The sequence below is a fragment of the Pseudorca crassidens genome, chromosome 4 (assembly GCF_039906515.1).
Source record: "Pseudorca crassidens isolate mPseCra1 chromosome 4, mPseCra1.hap1, whole genome shotgun sequence".
Lineage (NCBI taxonomy): Eukaryota > Metazoa > Chordata > Mammalia > Artiodactyla > Delphinidae > Pseudorca > Pseudorca crassidens.
The window spans coordinates 142,862,804-142,881,050 of NC_090299.1; the positions used below are offsets into that span (position 1 = coordinate 142,862,804).

General features: G+C 40.8%; 1 protein-coding gene and 1 pseudogene across 3 annotated transcripts in view; both read right to left on the reverse strand.

Moving 5' to 3' along the window:
- GRID2 (glutamate ionotropic receptor delta type subunit 2) overlaps nucleotides 1-18,247 on the reverse strand; it is a 1,388,195-nt gene that overhangs the window by 545,779 nt on the left and 824,169 nt on the right. For all 3 annotated transcript variants that reach the window (XM_067736951.1, XM_067736950.1, XM_067736949.1), the window contains exon 7: nucleotides 17,486-17,647. In XM_067736951.1, the coding sequence (XP_067593052.1) occupies nucleotides 17,486-17,647 (162 nt within the window). The remainder of the gene's footprint in view (nucleotides 1-17,485; nucleotides 17,648-18,247) is intronic.
- On the reverse strand, nucleotides 11,838-16,277 carry LOC137224140 (DNA replication licensing factor MCM4 pseudogene; annotated as a pseudogene).

Below are 18,247 nucleotides of genomic sequence, written 5' to 3' on the forward strand. Positions count from 1 at the left end.
ATTATGAGAGCTTAATTACTATCACCATCATCATCATCATCTCCATGATTATTTCATTCTTTAATTTTGGAAGGTTTCTAGTTCTACTAGAAATTATAGGCATGCTTCTCCGTCTTTTGTTTTTTTTTAACTAAAGTTTACAAGGGTTGCAAAATTTCATTATATGCTTGAATATTTACAGGCTTTGGAAAATGTTTTTGTAAATCTGACTCAATTATATTTCATTGATTAGTATTTGGGGAGAAAAAGATTTATTAAAGCAGCTGGTCTAGGATCTATTCCCCCATTTTCTGATGTGTGTGTGTGGGGGGGTAGAGGGAGCAGCCCAGGGGGAGAAAAAAAAAGGAGGTAAATGAGTCTAATGCCCTTGTCAACTGGAATCCCAGGTAAAGAGATTAGTAATGTTTACTAGGAAGAAGAGTCTTATCTATAAAAGCACTTAGCAGTTTGTCCCAGCCTAAAGAATTTATTATTAGTAGTTGTTAATTGGAGTAGTAAACAAACTCCGAATCTATGGATTAATGGTTTATGGCTCCCTGCAAAATGTCCTAAAGCTTTACACTTTCTAGGGCAAAAATGGAGATGTTTCATAATGTAAATGCTCTCTCTGTTTTGTAGGTAAGCCTACAAAATCTTTTTTGGAGACAGAATGTGCATGTATGTCCAATGTGGGAAGAAAGGGCTTGGGGGGCCGGGGAGCATACAGAATTTCCAATAATCTCTTTCTCCTTTGTGCTTCTTAATTGCCTGTGTCTGATATGGGTGAACTATCTCATTCTTGTACATGAATCTGATCCTGAACGTTCACTCAGTACTAATATCTCAAGGAACCCAATTTTCACTTAAGATTTTAAAGACTGGGTTAAGTATAGTGGATCTTATTATCATAAATATGTCTAAATGGCAAATTCTGTAGGAGTTTGACAAATATAGCTTATATTACTACACATAGTTCAAACTACTGGTATTAAGAAATCCTTTTAGAAGCACTTCTCTTGTCCTCAAAATTACACATTTACCTCAGTAATATCTCCAATTATATCAGAATCTTACATTTCTGACTTAGTACTTTATTTCTAGGAAAAGGAGGAAAGATATTGTGTATCAATATGATTGCTACATTGCAAAAATGCTATACTCCTGAAAATTTTAAACTTTAACCACTAGACTGCCTGGCACTGTATTATTATTATTGTTCCCCATCAATACTCATATGGCCACCCTGGGCCAATGTCTTTTCTTTGGCTTACATCTGGCACCTAGCAACTCAGTCCACTTAATCCACATTGCACATGATAAAAAAAACCCACAAATCAGGGAAACTGCATTTAGTTTACTGTGGCTCCACTTCTCTTTTTCACCTTTTTGACTTCATAATTGATCTTCTTTATGCTGTATTTTCTCTTTTTTCAAGGTGTTAGTACTATTTCTTATTTTTTAACATCTTTATTGGAGTATAATTGCTTTACAATGGTGTGTTAGTTTCTGCTTTATAACAAAGTGAATCAGCTATACATATACATATATCCCCATATCTCCTCCCTCTTGCGTCTCCCTCCCACCCTCCCTATCCCACCCCTCTAGGTGGTCACAAAGCACCGAGCTGATCTCCCTGTGCTATGCAGCTGCTTCCCATTACCTATTTACATTTGGCAGTGTATACATGTCCATGCCACTCTCTCAGCAGTGTGAGGTGATACCTCATTGTAGTTTTGATTTGCATTTCTATAATGATTAGTGATGTTGAGCATCCTTTCATGTGTTTGCTGGCAATACGTATATCTTCTTTGGAGAAATGACACTTTTGGTCTTCTCCCCATTTTTGGACTGGGTTGTTTGTTTTTTTGATATTGAGCTGCATGAGCTGCTTGTATATTTTGGAGATTAATCCTTTGTCAGTTGCTTCATTTACAAATATTTTCTCCCATTCTGAAGGTTGCCTTTTCATCTTATGATTTCCTTTGCTGTGCAAAACGTTTTAAGTTTCATTAGGTCCTGTTTGTTTATTTTTGTTTTTATTTCCCTTTCTCTAGGAGGTGGGTCTAAAAGGATCTTGCTGTGATTTATGTTATAGAGTGTTCTGCCTATGTTTTCCTCTAAGAGTTTTAGAGTGTCTGGCCTTACATTTAGGTCTTTAATCTATTTTGAGTTTAATTTTGTGTATGGTGTTAGGGAGTGTTCTAATTTCATTCTTTTACATGTAGCTGTCCAGTTTTCCCAGCACCACTTATTGAAGAGGCTGTCTTTTCTCCATTGTATATTCTTGCCTCCTTTATCAAAAATAAGGTGACCATATGTGTGTGGGTTTATCTCTGGGCTTTCTATCTTGTTCCATTGATCTATATTTCTGTTTTTGTGCCAGTACCATACAGTCTTGATTACTGTAGCTTTGTAGTATAGTCTGGAGTCAGGGAGCCTGATTCTTCCAGCTCTGTTTTTCTTACTCAAGATTGCTTTTGCTATTCAGGGTCTTTTGTGTTTCCACACAAATTGTGAAATTTTTTGTTCTAGTTCTGTGAAAAATGCCATTGGTAGTTTGATAGGGATTGCACTGAATCTGTAGATTGCTTTGGGTTATATAGTCACTTTCACAATGTTGATTCTTCCAATCTAAGAACAGGGTATATCTCTCCATCTTTTTGTACCATCTTTAATTTCTTTCATCAGTATCTTATAGTTTTCTGCATACACATCTTTGGCTTCCTTAGATAGGTTTGTTCCTAGGTATTTTATTCTTTTTGTTGCAATGGTAAATGGGAGTGTTTCCTTAATTTCTATTTCAGATTTTTCATCATTATTATAGAGGAAGGCAAGACATTTCTGTGCATTAATTTTGTATCCTGCTACTTTATCAAATTCATTGATTAGCTCTAGTAGTTTTCTGGTAGTGTCTTTATGCTGGTAGATTCTCTATGTATAGTATAATGTCATCTGCAAACAGTGACAGTTTTACTTCTTTTCCGATTTGGATTCTTTATTTCTTTTTCTTCCCTGATTGCTGTGGCTAAAACTTCAAAAACTATGTTGAATAATAGTGGTGAGAGTGGGCAACCTTGTCTTGTTCCTGATTTTAGAGGAAATGGTTTCAGTTTTTCACCATTGAGAACAATGTTGGCTGTGGGTTTGTCATATACAGACTTTATTTTGAGGTAAGTCCCTCTATGCCTACTTTCTGGAGGGTTTTTATCATAAATTGGTGTTGAATTTTTTGAAAACTTTTTCTGCATCAATTGAGATGATCATATGCTTTTTATTCTTCAATTTGTTAATGGTGTTAATGGTGCATTACATTGATTGATTTGAGTATATTGAAGAATCCTTGCATTCCTGGGATAAAACCCACTAGATCATGGTGTATGATCCTTTTAGTGTACTGTTTGATTCTGTTTGCTAGTATTTTGTTGAGGATTTTTCCATCTATGCTTAACAGTGATATTGGTCTGTAGTTTTTTGTTTTTTGTGACATCCTTGTCTGGTTTTGGTATCAGGGTGATGGTGGCCTTGTAGAATGAGTTTGGGAGTGTTCCTCCCTCTGCTCTATTTTGGAAGAGCTTGAGAAGGATAGATGTTAGCTCTTCTCTAAATGTTGACAGAATTCACCTGTGAAGCCATCTGGTCCTGGGTTTTTGTTTGCTGCAATATTTTTAATCAGTTTCAATTTCAGGGCTCGTGATTGGTCTGTACATATTTTCTATTTCTTCCTGGTTCTGTCTCAGAAGGTTGTGCTTTTCTAAGAATTTGTCCCTTTCTTGCAGGTTGTCCATTTTATTGGCATTTAGTTGCTTGTAGTAATCTCTCATGATCCTTTTTATTTCTGCAGTGTCAGTTGTTACTTCTTTTTCATTTCTAATTCTATTGATTTGAGTCTCCTCCCTTTTTTTCTTGATGAGTGTAGCTAACGGTTTATCAATTTTGTTTATCTTCTCAAAGAACCAGGTTTTAGTTTTATTGATCTTTGCTACTGTTTCCTTCATTTCTTTGTCATTTATTTCTGATCTGATCTTATGATTTCTTTCCTGCTGCTAACTTTGGGGGTATTTTTGTTCTTCTTTCTCTAACTGCTTTCTATGTAAAGTTAGGTTGCTTTTTTGAGATGTTTCTTGAGGTAGGATGGTATTCCTATATACTTCCCTCTTAGAACTGCTTTTGCTGCATCCCATAGGGTTTGGGTCGTCGTGCTTTCATTGTCATTTGTTTCTAGGTAGTTTCTGATTTCCTCTTTGATTTCTTCAGTGATCTCTTGGTTATTAAGTAGTGAGTTGTTTAGCCTCCATGTGTTTGTATTTCTTACAGATTATTTCCTGTAATTGATATCTAGTCTCATAGTGTTGTGGCTGGAAAAGATACTTGATACAATTTCAATTTTCTTAAATTTACCAGCACTTGATTTGTGACCCAAGATATGATCTATCCTGGAGAATGTTCCATGACCACTTGAGAAGAAAGTGTATTCTGTTGTTTTTGGATGGAATTTTCTATAAATATCAATTAAGTCCATCTTGTTTAATGTATCATTTAAAGCTTGTGTTTCCTTATTTTCATTTGGATTTCATTCTGGTGGATGAGGCTGGATCTTGTCTTTCTGGTGGGCAGGACCGCATCTAGTGTTGTGTTTCGGGGTGTCTGTGACCTTATTATGATTTTAGGCAGCCTCTCCGCTAATGGGTGTTTTTTTTTTTCCTGTCTTGCTAGTTGTTTGGCACAGGGTGTCCAGCACTGTAGCTTGCTGGTCATTGAGTGGAGCTGGGTCTTAGCGTTGAGATGGAGATCTCTGGGAGAGCTTTCGTTGTTTGATATTATGTGGAGCCGGGAAGTCTCTGGTGGACCAATGTCCAGAACTCGGCTCTCCTACCTCAGAGGCACAGGTCTGACACCCAGCTGGAGCACCAAGACCCTGTCAGCGACACGGTTCAGAATAAAAGGGAGAAAAAAAGAAATAAATAAATAAAAATAAAATAAAATAAAGTTATTAAAATAAAAAAATAATTATTAAAAATAAAAAATTAAAAACTAGTAAAGAAAAGACAAGAAAAGAAGAAAGAGGAGAGCAACCAAACCAAAAAACGAATCCACCAATGATAACAAGCGTTAAAACTATACTAAAAAAAAAATAATAAATAAATAAACAGATCCATAAGACAAATGGTAAAAACAAAGCTACACAGAGAAAATCACACAAAGAAGCATACACATACACACTCACAAAAAGAGAAAGAGGAAAAAAAAATATATATCGTTGCTCCCACAGTCCACCTCCTCAATTTGGTCTGATTCGTTGTCTATTCAGGTATTCCACATTTGCAGGTACATCAAGTTGATTGTGGAGATTTTCTCCGCTGCTCCTGAGGCTGCTGGGAGAGATTTCCCTTTCTCTTCTTTGTTCTCACAGCTCCTGGGGTTCAGCTTTGGATTTGGTCCCATCTCTGCGTGTAGGTCGCCTGAGGGCGTCTGTTCTTGGCTCAGACAGGACGGGGTTAAAGGAGCCGCTGATTCGAGGGCTCTGGCTCACTCGGGAAGGGAGGGGCACGGAGTGCCGAGGCCCGCCGTGCATTCTCCGCGGTAAGTTGTCCCTGGATCCCGGGACCCTGGCAGTGGCAGGCTGCACAGGTTCCCGGGAGGGGAGGTGTGGGTAGTGACCTGTGCTCGCACACAGGCTTCTTGGTGGCGGCAGCAGCAGCGTTAGCGTCTCATGCCCGTCTCTGGTGTCCGCGCTGATAGCCGCAGCTCACGCCCGTCTCTGGAGCTCCTTTAAGCGGCGCTCTGAATCCCCTCTCCTCCCGCACCACGAAACAAAGAGGCAAGAAAAAGTCTCTTTCCTCTTCGGCAGGTCCAGACTTTTCCCCGGACTCCCTCCCGGCTAGCCGTGGCGCACTAACCCCCTGCAGGCTGTGTTCACGCCGCCAACCCCAGTCCTCTCCCTGCAGTCCGACCATAGCCGGAGCCTCAGCTCCCAGCCCTGCCCGCCCTGGCCGGTGAGCAGACAAGCCTCTAGGCCTGGTGAGTGCCGGTCGGCCCTGATCCTCTGTGCGGGAATCTCTCCGCTTTGCCCTCCGCACCCCTCTCTGTGGCTGCGCTCTCCTCCGCGGCTCCGAAGCTGCCCTCCTCTGCCACCCGCAGACTCCGCCCGCGAAGGGGCTTCCTAGTGTGTGGAAAGCTTCCTCCTTCACAGCTCCCTCCCACTGGTGCAGGTCCCGTCCCTATTCTTTTTCTTTTGCCCTACCCAGGTACGTGGGGAGTTTCTTGCCTTCTGGGAGGTCTGAGGTCTTCTGCCAGCGTTCATCAGGTGTTCTGTAGGAGTTGTTCCATGTGTAGATGTATTTCTGGTGTATCTGTGGGGAGGAAGGTGATCTCCACGTCTTACTCTTCCGCCATCTTGAAGATCTCCCCCTATGCTGTATTCTTAATGAGCTGTTAGCCTGTGTAATTAGTAAAATCTTCTCTCACGTGGATATAAAGGGTGCTTGAGAGGTCAGTATTTCAAGCAACTAAACCCTTTAACTGAAGCTCCTTCTTATCTGTCTCAGACTTAACCTCTCTGATATTTGCTTGCCTAAAAATATTCCCATGTGTTTGAGCTTTTTTTTGTTTTCATCTATCCTCAGCTCAACACTGAAATCACAGCCTTGGTATAAATGTGTGCTGACCAGGTGGTGATGAGCAGTCATTATCTTTGTGCATGCATAGTTGCAGTTTTTTAAAAAATCTCTTGATACAGCTGATTCCAAACAAAATAAGCTAATGGGACATTGATAGTATGAATAACACATATAGTTTTTAAATGTCCATTAAATTGACAGTAATAACTGCCTCCAGAGTAAACCTTTTGAAAAATACCATGTAAATTGGTTTAGATTTCATCCTACACACTCTGTATAGAAATACCAGTGGGTATCAAATATGAAAAGAAGAAGAGAAGAAAAATAAAAAGAGTAGATCAAAGGTCAGGAATAATTTACCACTGGATAATCAGTTCCTGAAAAGGCAGAAGTCTGATGTTCCCTTATGGATAGGATAAGATGGAAAAAAGAAGAAAGAAAATTTCCTAAGTATTTGTTTCACTCTCTTTATGAGGCAGAAGGATTTATCCCTATATTTGAAACTGCAAAGTAACTGAGAGATACTTTTGGAAGATCATATAGATCAAATATTAATGACACTTGTCTAATTTCCTTATACATATTCCTAGGTTCCTTGCAACCTGCAAACATGCTTGGTAATTAAGGATACCCCGTTAAATAAATATAAGCCCAGCAAGACTGTGAACACACTGGGAGACGCCTGACTCAGCAGTGTGCCCTGATGCCCTCATGTTTCACAAGTTAATTTCAGTGAGAAAAATCCCTGAGAGAAAGAAGATACTACATTTTATACCCAGAAAAGAAATATAATCTGTAGATAAATACTAGAATACACTATGCCAAAAAATAAAAAAGAATAAAAACATAAAACTTAATTTGTGTAAAATGTTTAGGAAAACTTGAGTTGCCATATAACATTTATATGTGTGTGTACGTGCATACAGATATATACATACATATTTACAAATATACATATATACTCAAATATTCATTCATAATAGAAACTTGAAGCAAACTGAGCAGGAAATAAGAAACTACTAACATTTTGGTCATGCTGTCTACATCTCAGAGAATAAGAAACTGAGGCCCAGACAACTAGTTATTTGAGGAACCTGAATTGAAGCCTCCTTCTTGTGCCTCATACATTTTCCTCTAGACGACGTAAGCTGCGTGTCCAATATAACACATGCATATCACAGTGATTGCTCAAAAAATGTATGTGGAACTAAATTAAATTAAAATTGACACCATTTTACCCACTTTATGATTCAAATGCCCTGAATTTGAGGATACACTGAAGAGTCCACAAGAAGACTATTCCAAGGTCATTGACTATATTTTCAAAGCTCTTGTGGCAAAAAGTTTATTTGCACACATTTTTGTCAAAAGGCTATCTTATATTCCAAGTCAATACTGTTTCTAGTAAGACACATTATGTTTTCCTAAATGTTCGCTCTGTCCTTCAGGTTTATAATTCTAAATGGTACATAGTGCTTAACACGAAAAGCAAAGTAATATATTTATATTACTCTAAGTATACAATTTAAAAAAAAATCAACAAGGGGAGATCAATCAAGACAAAGGAATAAGAAGATATAGAAGTCACCTCTCCCCACGAACACATCAAAAATACATTTACATGTGGGACTATTCTCACTGAAAACTAACTGGAAAATGGTAGAAAGACTCAGATACAACCAAGGCTATAAGGAAGATTTCACATGTAATTGGGTAGAAGAGCAGAGAAATTATCAGGTTAGGACCTGTGACCGTGGGAGGGGACTCAGAGGAAAAGGGAGGTTACATGGGCAGACATCCTCCCTGGGGCATGGGCAGTTCAAGTCACATATTGGGCTCCACAGGCCTGAGGTCTGACAAAGGGCAGAAAAGCCCCCTTGGATGGTTGGAGGGCTACTGAGACTAACAGGGGGGCTGTGGGAAGCCTGAACTCAGCTCGTGAAGAGTGTGCATCCTCTGGCTTGCTCCTGAGGCAGCGTGGAGAGGGCAGAGTGAGACCACACTAGTGGCTGCCGGGTTTTCTGCGACCAACCTAGCATCTGCCCCAGCCTGAGCCTCTCGATTGTTCCAGCCTTGCTTATTTCATGTCACAGCTCTGCACTGGATATAGGGCTGCCAAGACCGAGGAAAGTGGTAGACCTTGGAACACAGAGGCGACTCAGATCTGGGGCAGCATCTGGGCAGGGAGGGGGCAGCCATTGCTGGCACTACACAGGCAGCACACCAGAGACAGCCTGGACCTCTGCCTACAGCCAACCTTCTGCAGCCCATGCCCCATCATGAGCTGAGAGCCCACATGGGCCCCTATTGCTCCAGCACTGCTCTCCTCTGGGGCAGGGGTGCCAAAGCTGAGAGAGGGGAGAGCACATACTTGAAGGGAACGGAGCCACCTTGTACCCAAATTTCAGGGCTTCTGTTCCAGCAACTTTGGATCTGACCCCATCCCCAATCGGTAGGCAATAGTCACTGGCAGCTGATAGCTACCAGCACACCATGAGGAAAAATGTGACTTGCATTCATGTCAAATCCAGCTCTCCCACCAAAGGCACTGGGCACACACAGACTATACATGGATGCTCCCATGTAAGGACACTCCTTGAAGACTGCAACAGGTAACTGTTTCCCCTCAATTCATAGAGACAGAGAAAGTTAAGCAAATGAGAAGACAGAGGAATTGGTCTCAATTGAAAGAGCAAGAGAAAACCCCTCAAAAATACATAATAAAACAGAAATAAACAATTTACCAGATAAAGTATTTAAAGCATTAATGACAAGAATGCTAACTGAATTAGGGAAAAGAGTAGAAGAACACAGAATTTTAACAAGGAACTAGAAAATATAAAAAAGAACCAATCCGAACTGAAGAATAAAATAACTGAAATGAAAAACACACTAAAAGGAATGTATACAAGACTAAGTAATACAGAAGAAAGCATAAGTAATCTGGAAGTTAGATAATGGAAATCACTTGATCAGAACAGTGAAAAGAAAAACAAATTTAAAAATTAGAATAGTTTAAGAGATCTCTGAGATAACATTGAGTGTACCAACATTTGCATTATAGAGGTCCCAGAAGAAGAGAAAGAGAAGGGGTTGAAAATGTATTTGATGAAACTATGGCTGGAAACTTCCCAAACTTGAAGAAAGAAACAGATATCCTGTACAGAAAGAACAGAGGGTACTGAATAAGATGTATCCAAACAGACGCATACCAAGACATATCATCATTAAAATGGCAAAACTTAAACAGAGAATTTTAAAGACAGAAAGAGAAAAACAAAGAGGCATATACAATGGAACCCCCATAAGGCTATCAGCTGATTTTTCTACAGAAATGTTGCAGGCCAGAAGGGAGTGGCATGATATATTTAAAGTGCTGGAGGGAGACCTTCAAGGTGGCAGAGGAGTAAGACGTGGAGATCACCTTCCTCCCCACAGATACATCAGAAATACATTTACATGTGTAACAACTCCTATAGAACACCCACTGAACGCTGGCAGAAGACCTCAGACCTCCCAAAAGGCAAGAAACCCCCCCACGTACCTGGGTAGGGCAAAAGAAAAAAGAATAAACAGAGACAAAAATAGGGACAGGACCTGCACCAGTGGGAGGGAGCCGTGAAGGAGGAAAAGTTTCCACACACTAGAAGCCCCTTCGCGGGCGGAGACTGCGGGTGGCGGAGGGGGGAAGCTTCGGAGACGCGGAGGAGAGTGCAGCAACAGGGGTGCAGATGGCAAAGCGGAGAGATTCCCGCACAGAGGGTCAGGGCCGACCGGCACTCACCAGCCCGAGAGGCTTGTCTGCTCACCCGCCGGGGCGGGCGGGGCTGGGAGTTGAGGCTCGGGCTGGTCGGAGCGCAGGGAGAAAACTGGGGTTGGCGGCGTGAACACAGCCTGAAGGGGTTAGTGCGCCAGGGCTAGCCGGGAGGGAGTCTGGGAAAGAGTCTGGACCTGCCGAAGAGGCAAGAGACTTTCTTGCCTCTTTGTTTCCTGGTGCGGGAGGAGAGGGGATTCAGAGCACCGCTTAAAGGAGCTCCAGAGACTGGCGCGAGCCGTGGCTAACAGCGCGGAAACCAGAGACAGGCATGAGACGCTAAGACTGCTGCTGCTGCCACCAAGAAGCCTGTGTGCAAGCACAGGTTACTATCCACAGCTCCCCTCCAGGGAGGCTGTGACCTAAATAGACCTAAACAGACATTTCTCCAAAGGAGATATACAGATTGCCAACAAACAGATGAAAGGATGTTCAACATCCCTAATCATTAGAGAAATGCAAATCAAAACTACAATGAGGTATCACCTCACACCAGTCTGAATGGCCATCATCAAAAAATCTACAAACAATAAATGTTGGAGAGGGTGTGGAGAAAAGGGAACCCTCTTGCCCTGTTGGTGGGAATGTAAATTGATACAGTCACTATGGAGAACAGTATGGAGGTTTCTTAAAGAGCTAAAAATAGAACTACCATATGACCCAGCAATCCCACTACTGGGCATATACCCTGAGAAAACCATAATTCAAAAAGAGTCACGTACCACAATGTTCACTGCAGCTCTATTTACAATAGCCAAGACATGGAAGCAACCTAAGTGTCCATGGACAGGTGAATGGATAAAGAAGATGTGGTACATATATACAATGGAATATTACTCAGACATAAAAAGAAACAAAACTGAGTTATTTGTAGTGAGGTGGATGGACCTAGAGGCTGTCCTACAGAGTGAAGTAAGTCAGAAAGAGAAAAACAAATATCTTATGCTAACACATATATATGGAATCTAAAAAAAAAAAATGGTTCTGATAAACCTAGGGGCAGGACAGGAATAAAGACACAGACATAGAGAATGGACTTGAGGACACAGGGAGGGGGAAGCGTAAGCTGGGACAAAGTGAGAGAGTAGCACTTACATATATACACTACCAAATATAAAATAGATAGCTAGTGGGAAGCAGCTGCATAGCTCAGGGAGATCAGCTGGTGCTTTGTGACCACCTAGAGGGGTGGGATAGGGAGGGTGGAAGGGAGATGCAAGAGGGAGGAGATATGGGGATGTATGTATACATATAGCTGATTCACTTTGTTTTACAGCAGAAACTAACACAACATTTTACAGTAATTATACTCCAATAAAGATGTTAAAAAAAAGGAGAAAGAATTTCTTTCTGTTGGCCCATATGCCATACACATATATGGAAGCAAAGTCAGTGCCCAAGTGCAGAAGACCTGAACACTCAGAGCTTCAGAGCAAGCGAGCAGTTTTTCCAATCACTGTCAAAAAGTCATCTTCAGCCAAGGCACATGGTGCTTTGTCAAATATATCTTTGGTAATGGCTATGTCAGATTGTTCCCAAACATCTTCAAAAAGTTGTGGGCGCTTTAGGGCTGATGTCTTACTCTTAGATAAAATAAGTTTTTTTCAGTGCTTCAGCTAACTCTTCTTTCCATTTAGGAGAGATGACACTCATTCCTGTAGTAAGAATAGATATGTCTACAATGCCAGTCTGGGGGTTAGTAGCAGACTGCTTACAGCCTCTCTATAGAGGTCTGTATCTTTGCTTCAACTTTATTTGAATATCATACTTTAGCATGGGCTTCTGCTAAGCCATTTTAACGATTCCAGCTTTGGAGGGTATGCAGAAACCATTCCTCCTCTACTTGAGCTTTGCTGACAGCCTGGCTGGCTTCCTGACTCAACCTAGGCATCCAGTGCTGTGACAGCGCAGTCCTTTAGCACTGCCGTATCCATGAACTCCTTCACACGCTCCCTGCTCGAGCGGTACCCAGCCACGAGGTGGTGAGCCAGATGCCTGCCACAGGTTTCATCCTGAGGTCGAGCATGAGGAAGGTGGAACCGAACCTGGGTAATAAGGTGTGAAGTCGCTGGATATTTTCAAAGGTGGTATTTATTAGCGTTACACTAAGACTCAATAGAATTTGCTGCTGTCAGGACACATGTGCACGCATTGAGCTTGCAAATAACCCCAGCCATTGTGGTAAGGAGAGTTAGCTGTTCCCTGGCTTCAAGCAACACTGGTCTTGTACTTTGATTCATCTTTTCAAGTATCAATACAGTAGATGCCACTGTCACTAAGGATAAGGGCACCAGTCTGCAGGACCAGCTGCCTCCTTTTGGGGTCTTTCACATATACTGTTAGGCTGACTGCACTGAAGCCCTTCCCAGGTGCATACTGGTCCCAGGGTACCAGGTTGTATACACATTGCAGGAGCTGGGACTTGCTGGTCCCAGGGTCACTGCACAGCAGGATGTTGATCTCAGCATGAAATCTGCCTTTTCCTGTTTGACTAAAATCCTTCCCTGTTCCCCAGAAAATCTGAAGCAAGTTTCCCTTTTTGAAATCTTCCTGTTCTTAAGTGCTTGGACCTGAGGCTGAAGCAAGTCTCTCATAAATGTCTGGTTTTCTGGAAAGTTTCTTAAGTAATTCCACATGCTTCTCTGAAAAAAAGTTTGTTTTACTTCTTCATCTCCTTTGTGCAGACGTTTTGCATCCATTTTCTGATAATGAATGACATCAATGAGGGTTCTGTAGACAGACTTCACATTACTCACCATTGGGCTGATTCAATAGGAACAGCTGGATAAATGCCTGTGATATTCACTCTGTCCCCAAGATGAATCTTGTCAACAATGTCATTGTGAGTAAAAGGATGACAGCATGAGGCATCTGCCCTGCAGGCATATTTTCAGGAGACTCTTGGAGTTTGATCATCTGTTTATCAGAGAACGTGACAAGCAGTCCTGGGTCAGCACCACACTGTGGGCGGTATGGCAGCATGCCCATACTCTGACAAGGTCCATCTCCACTAGGAGGGCACACCTGGCACTGGAAGAAGGCCCCACGCATCTCTGGAATCAGCTGGGACACCCTGATCATCATCACGTTGATGGTGATGAGCTGACTGACGTCTTCTGGATTCAGGTTTCTCATATTCTTCATCTCCAATACACTGAATGGTCCTATCGTATCTGATGTTCTAAGATTGAGTCAGGTAACTGTCAAAGATCTCATCAAGAGTCATATTAAAAGTCAGGATAACTTCCAGTGGGAAGCAGATGAACTGTCTATTCAGATGTTTGTCAAATGATTTTATGTGTTCACAGTTTACATTTAAAAATGGCTTCCCAATAATATTAGTTTTTCCAAGTAACTGCATGTACGGAGGCTCAGCAATATCTACGGCAGTATTTTCTTCTTCTTTAAGCCAGAGGGTCAATAAAATCTCTGCAAATTTGTTTTGCAGGTTTCCATATTTACATCTGTTCCTCAAATCAGAAGTTTTTGGCCTAGAAACTGCTCACTGGCCACTCTATCTTCTATTACTGGCCCATACTGGAAATCCACCTGCAGAACGTTTTGTGCAGAACCCAGGTCAGGCCTCTGCCTCATGGGTGTGCCCCTAACAGCACTGCTTGGAGTTCTCTCTATCCAAGAGCTGAGAGTGCCACATGTCAGTGGAGAACTGACAACAAAATCAAGAGGAATCACTGAAGAATGCATCACAGGAGAGCTGGATAATAATGTGTCCGGTGCAGCGGGGCTCTGCAGGTCAGCTCCAGGCCCGGTCAGCATCATCTGCAGCTTTCCCTTAGAGGTAGAATCCTGGCCTCATCGTCTCTGACATGGAGGTGCCCTGGCTTTCTCACTTGCAGCAGGGGAAGTTGGCCACCTCCAAAGCCCACAGGGCTCCAGATGCACCTGGCAGGTTGTGCTCCCAGATGCCCCAAGAAAAATTTTTTAAAGGTTTAAAAAGATATAAAGTATTACAATTAAGTGATGACAATTTTTTGAAGATGATATCAATATCTACTTGAAAAACACATGGGAATAAACTACAAAGAAAGAAGTAAGAATCTGGAGTTTAGTAACAAGTTGATCAGGTCAGTCACAAAATGTATCAAACACCAATAACTTCCTCATGTACCTACAATGACTAGTTCAAAAATATAGTGGAAACATATCCTATTCATGATAGTGTGCACAAACACATGTATACACGCACAGATGCGCATACTCAAAACCCTACAAAATTTCAGGAATAAATACAATGAAAACATGTATGAAGAATACTCTAAATCTTTTCTGAGGGTTATAAAAAGATAACTATATAGATAGATACCATGTCCATTCATGGACATCAATTCTTTGTACTCCCTGCATTAGTACATAGGCTTTGTAAAGTGTATAGAGCATGCTCAGAATATAGGCACGCAGTGGTTACTTGAATGTAATTAAGAATTTTATCACTAGAATATTCACATTGTAATAAAGAGCCTGACCTCATTTGTGAGGTCTGGCTGCTGACTTTTTTTTTTTTTTGCGGTACGCGGACCTCTCACTGCTGTGGCCTCTCCCGTTGCGGAGCGCAGGCTCCGGACGCGCAGGCTCAGCGGCCATGGCTCACGGGCCCAGCCGCTCTGTGGCATGTGGGATCTTCCCGGACCGGGGCACGAACCCGTGTCCCCTGCATCGGCAGGTGGACTCTCAACCACTGCGCCACCAGGGAAGCCCCTGACTTCTCTTTAAGCCTTGCTTTTCCTTTCTTATTTGGCTCCACATACGGACAGGCTGATTAAGAAAGCCCATCCTGCACCTCCTTCTTTAACACCCCTGGGAAATTTAAGCCTCAAAAATCTCCAGCCCACATAAATGGGAACTTTTCTTAGCCCCATCCCTAACCACTGAAATGCCCAGCCCATTCACAGTGTTTTGCTCAAGCCAGCCTGGGCCTGCATGGGCCCACTCTGCTTTCCCCAGGAGTCCCTGAGTGAGTAGCACACTTTTTCTCAAATTCTCTTGTTTTGTGAAGTGTCATCAGCCTGGACATCCAAATGGGATAACCAAGACACTGAGAGGAGGCAAAGTAATATGATGGGAAAAACTTAACTCCGTTTTTAAGGGCAATTTGAAATGTGAGAAAAAAATAATGAAATAGAACATTTGCAATCAAACATAGCATTCAAATTGTCTCTAGATACACAGAATGGATATATTCCTTTAAAAAGTGCCACCGGGTTGAAAGTTTACAGGAGATATGCAAATATTCTCCCCAAATAAAATTTCATAATTATCATATGAAATCGTTGTTTTGATTATAAATTTAACAACATTTTACACATTGAATTGCTCCATAAGAAATACCTACATATTATAGTGTCTCTCTTTCCCTCCTACTGATACTTTCACTAAATAAATATCTCCTAAGCAACCTCCCAAACAATTATTCTGTCTTTGTGAGGCAGCTTCCGAAGAATGAATATATTCAGGTTCCTGCATCCTAGACACACCATGAATTAATAAATTGGCAGGATCAGAACCATGTTCAACAATCTCCCTTGGATTCATACCTGCCAGCTCTCTACATAGATAGAGCTGGGGGATTTTGGCAACACCTTGAGCTTAGATTTGACTTACTAATTTTTCAGTTGAAAAATCCTCCTCTGCCAATATATTCAATACATTTAATTCTCAAGCACCTCTGTTGATAAGAGCCTAAATTCTCATTAAAGTGATTCTTCTGCAAAGAGGATACAGTACCAAGAGGAAGATCCAGGCTTTTCTCTATTTGAAACATTTTTCCCTCTACTTCCTGGTTTTTGTACATCTAGCTCCCTTTTAATGTTAATTTTTAGATTTTTCTCTGGCATTTCTAAATACTTCATATTTCATTTGACTAGCTATTTCTCTTAACTATTTCAGGAGAAAAAGGCAAACACATGCAGAAAGAAAAAGGATGCATAAAATGAAGAATATGAACTTCCAAACGGCTGTCTCCTTTGTGTAAAGGGTACAGGAGAAATTTGTTTGTTTTATTAATCATTTCATTTTAAATCCAAGAAGCTGTGCGAGACAAATGGAAAATGCCAGCAAGGATGACATGACGAAGAGGCTAATAAACTGCAGGATGCTTATAGCTTTGAGAGGAGCTAAACAACATTATGCGAATGGAGCAGGTAGCTGAGCCAAAGCAGGTCACAGCCAGGCTAAATACCACATTGAAAGTGAAGAAGAAGAACGCCATCAAGTACCCCAAATAGTTCACAAATGCTGTAAAATATTAACTGTTTATGAATATTTTTGTTGTCAGGTAAATTAAAGATCATTACATCCAATGTCTTACCATGCATCATCTAACTGAAAAACACCTAGGTCTAGTGTTTATTTTTTTCAGTGGATGGTGTAGTTTAAAGAAAAATAAATAAATAACTTTTTGTATTTTGTGACAGGTACCAAAATAATTTGAGCATCTCTGACCCTAATGATATAATGAAAGTACATTAAAATATTTCAACAACTGATTTTTTACCTGCATAAAATTTCCTTACAAATAAATAAGGGCTCCCTGTTTCATAGACGTATATGATTTTCTGACCTTGATTTTTTAAATATTTCATTTACCTGTTACAGTGTTTTGTGCTTTGAATAGGCAGCAACATTAGTGAAAAAAAATCCTACTAAAAGATATCTCATCAAACAATGACTTCTTGTTCCTCCTTGCATAAAAATTAGGAAGAGTGAAATGCTAGTCAGACTTGCGGTTGCCAAGGGGGAGGGGGTGTGGTGGAGGGATGGATTGGGAGTTCGGGATTAGCAGATGTAAACTATTATATATAGGATGGGTAAACAGTAAGATGCTATTGTTTAGCACAGGGAACTATATTCAATATCCTGTGATAAACCATAATGGAAAAGAATATTAAAAAAGAATGTCTATATGTGTATAAGAGTTACCTTGCTGTACAGCAGAGACTGGCACAATACTGTAATCAACTATACTTCATTAAAAAAATAAAATTAACAACAACAACACAAAAAACTAATGGATGAATAAAAAAAAAAAAAAAAAAAAGAAATGCTAGTCAGAAATTACCTTCTTGATGGTCTCCAGCATGGAACGCCCTCCCTGCCAGGGCTTGGAGTTCTTTCTGATACATGACAAACTAGCCATACTGTGCCACTTTCGGTCCTCCAGCTTCTTATGAAAAGCATTAGCAAGCAGAAGCACCGTGTCATATATGTAAAGGTTTGAAATCTGAAAAGACATTAGACAGTAATCATTAGAATCATTGATGCCAACCATCAAGAACAAGGAGAAAGTCATCAGCTCAGTTGCTTCCGTTCACAGATAGTTGGTTTACTGGGTTATTATTAAGCAGAAGGTTTCTTTTTTCATTTCCTGGACAATTTTGTTATTGAGAATGAAGTCTTGTCTGATTGTATGCCCCAATTGCTTTTTCAGCTTATTTAGTTGAGAAAGAGAAGATAAAAAAGAGAAGTTTCGACAGAGCCAGGCTGTTAGTGTCAGACCTTAGAAAATCAGTAGTCCTTATTTCTTTCTGAGGAGGTAAGGATCTAAGGGCTTAAGACTGGAAGGGCAAACTGAACAATACGTTTTCTGAATATGTCAAGTTTTTGCATTCTGGTTATTCAGACGGAGAAATATCAACTTGATCTTACATAGAAGATGAGTGTCATAGGTGCAAAAAAAAAAAAGGAAGCAGACATCTGCCTGTACATTTGTGCCTCTGGAGATAAAGTAATGAAAAAAGCGAGAGGAAACAGCACCATTCATAAACATTACAATGATCAAGGGTCTATACAAAATAATATAAATGTGCATTGCAATTAATTA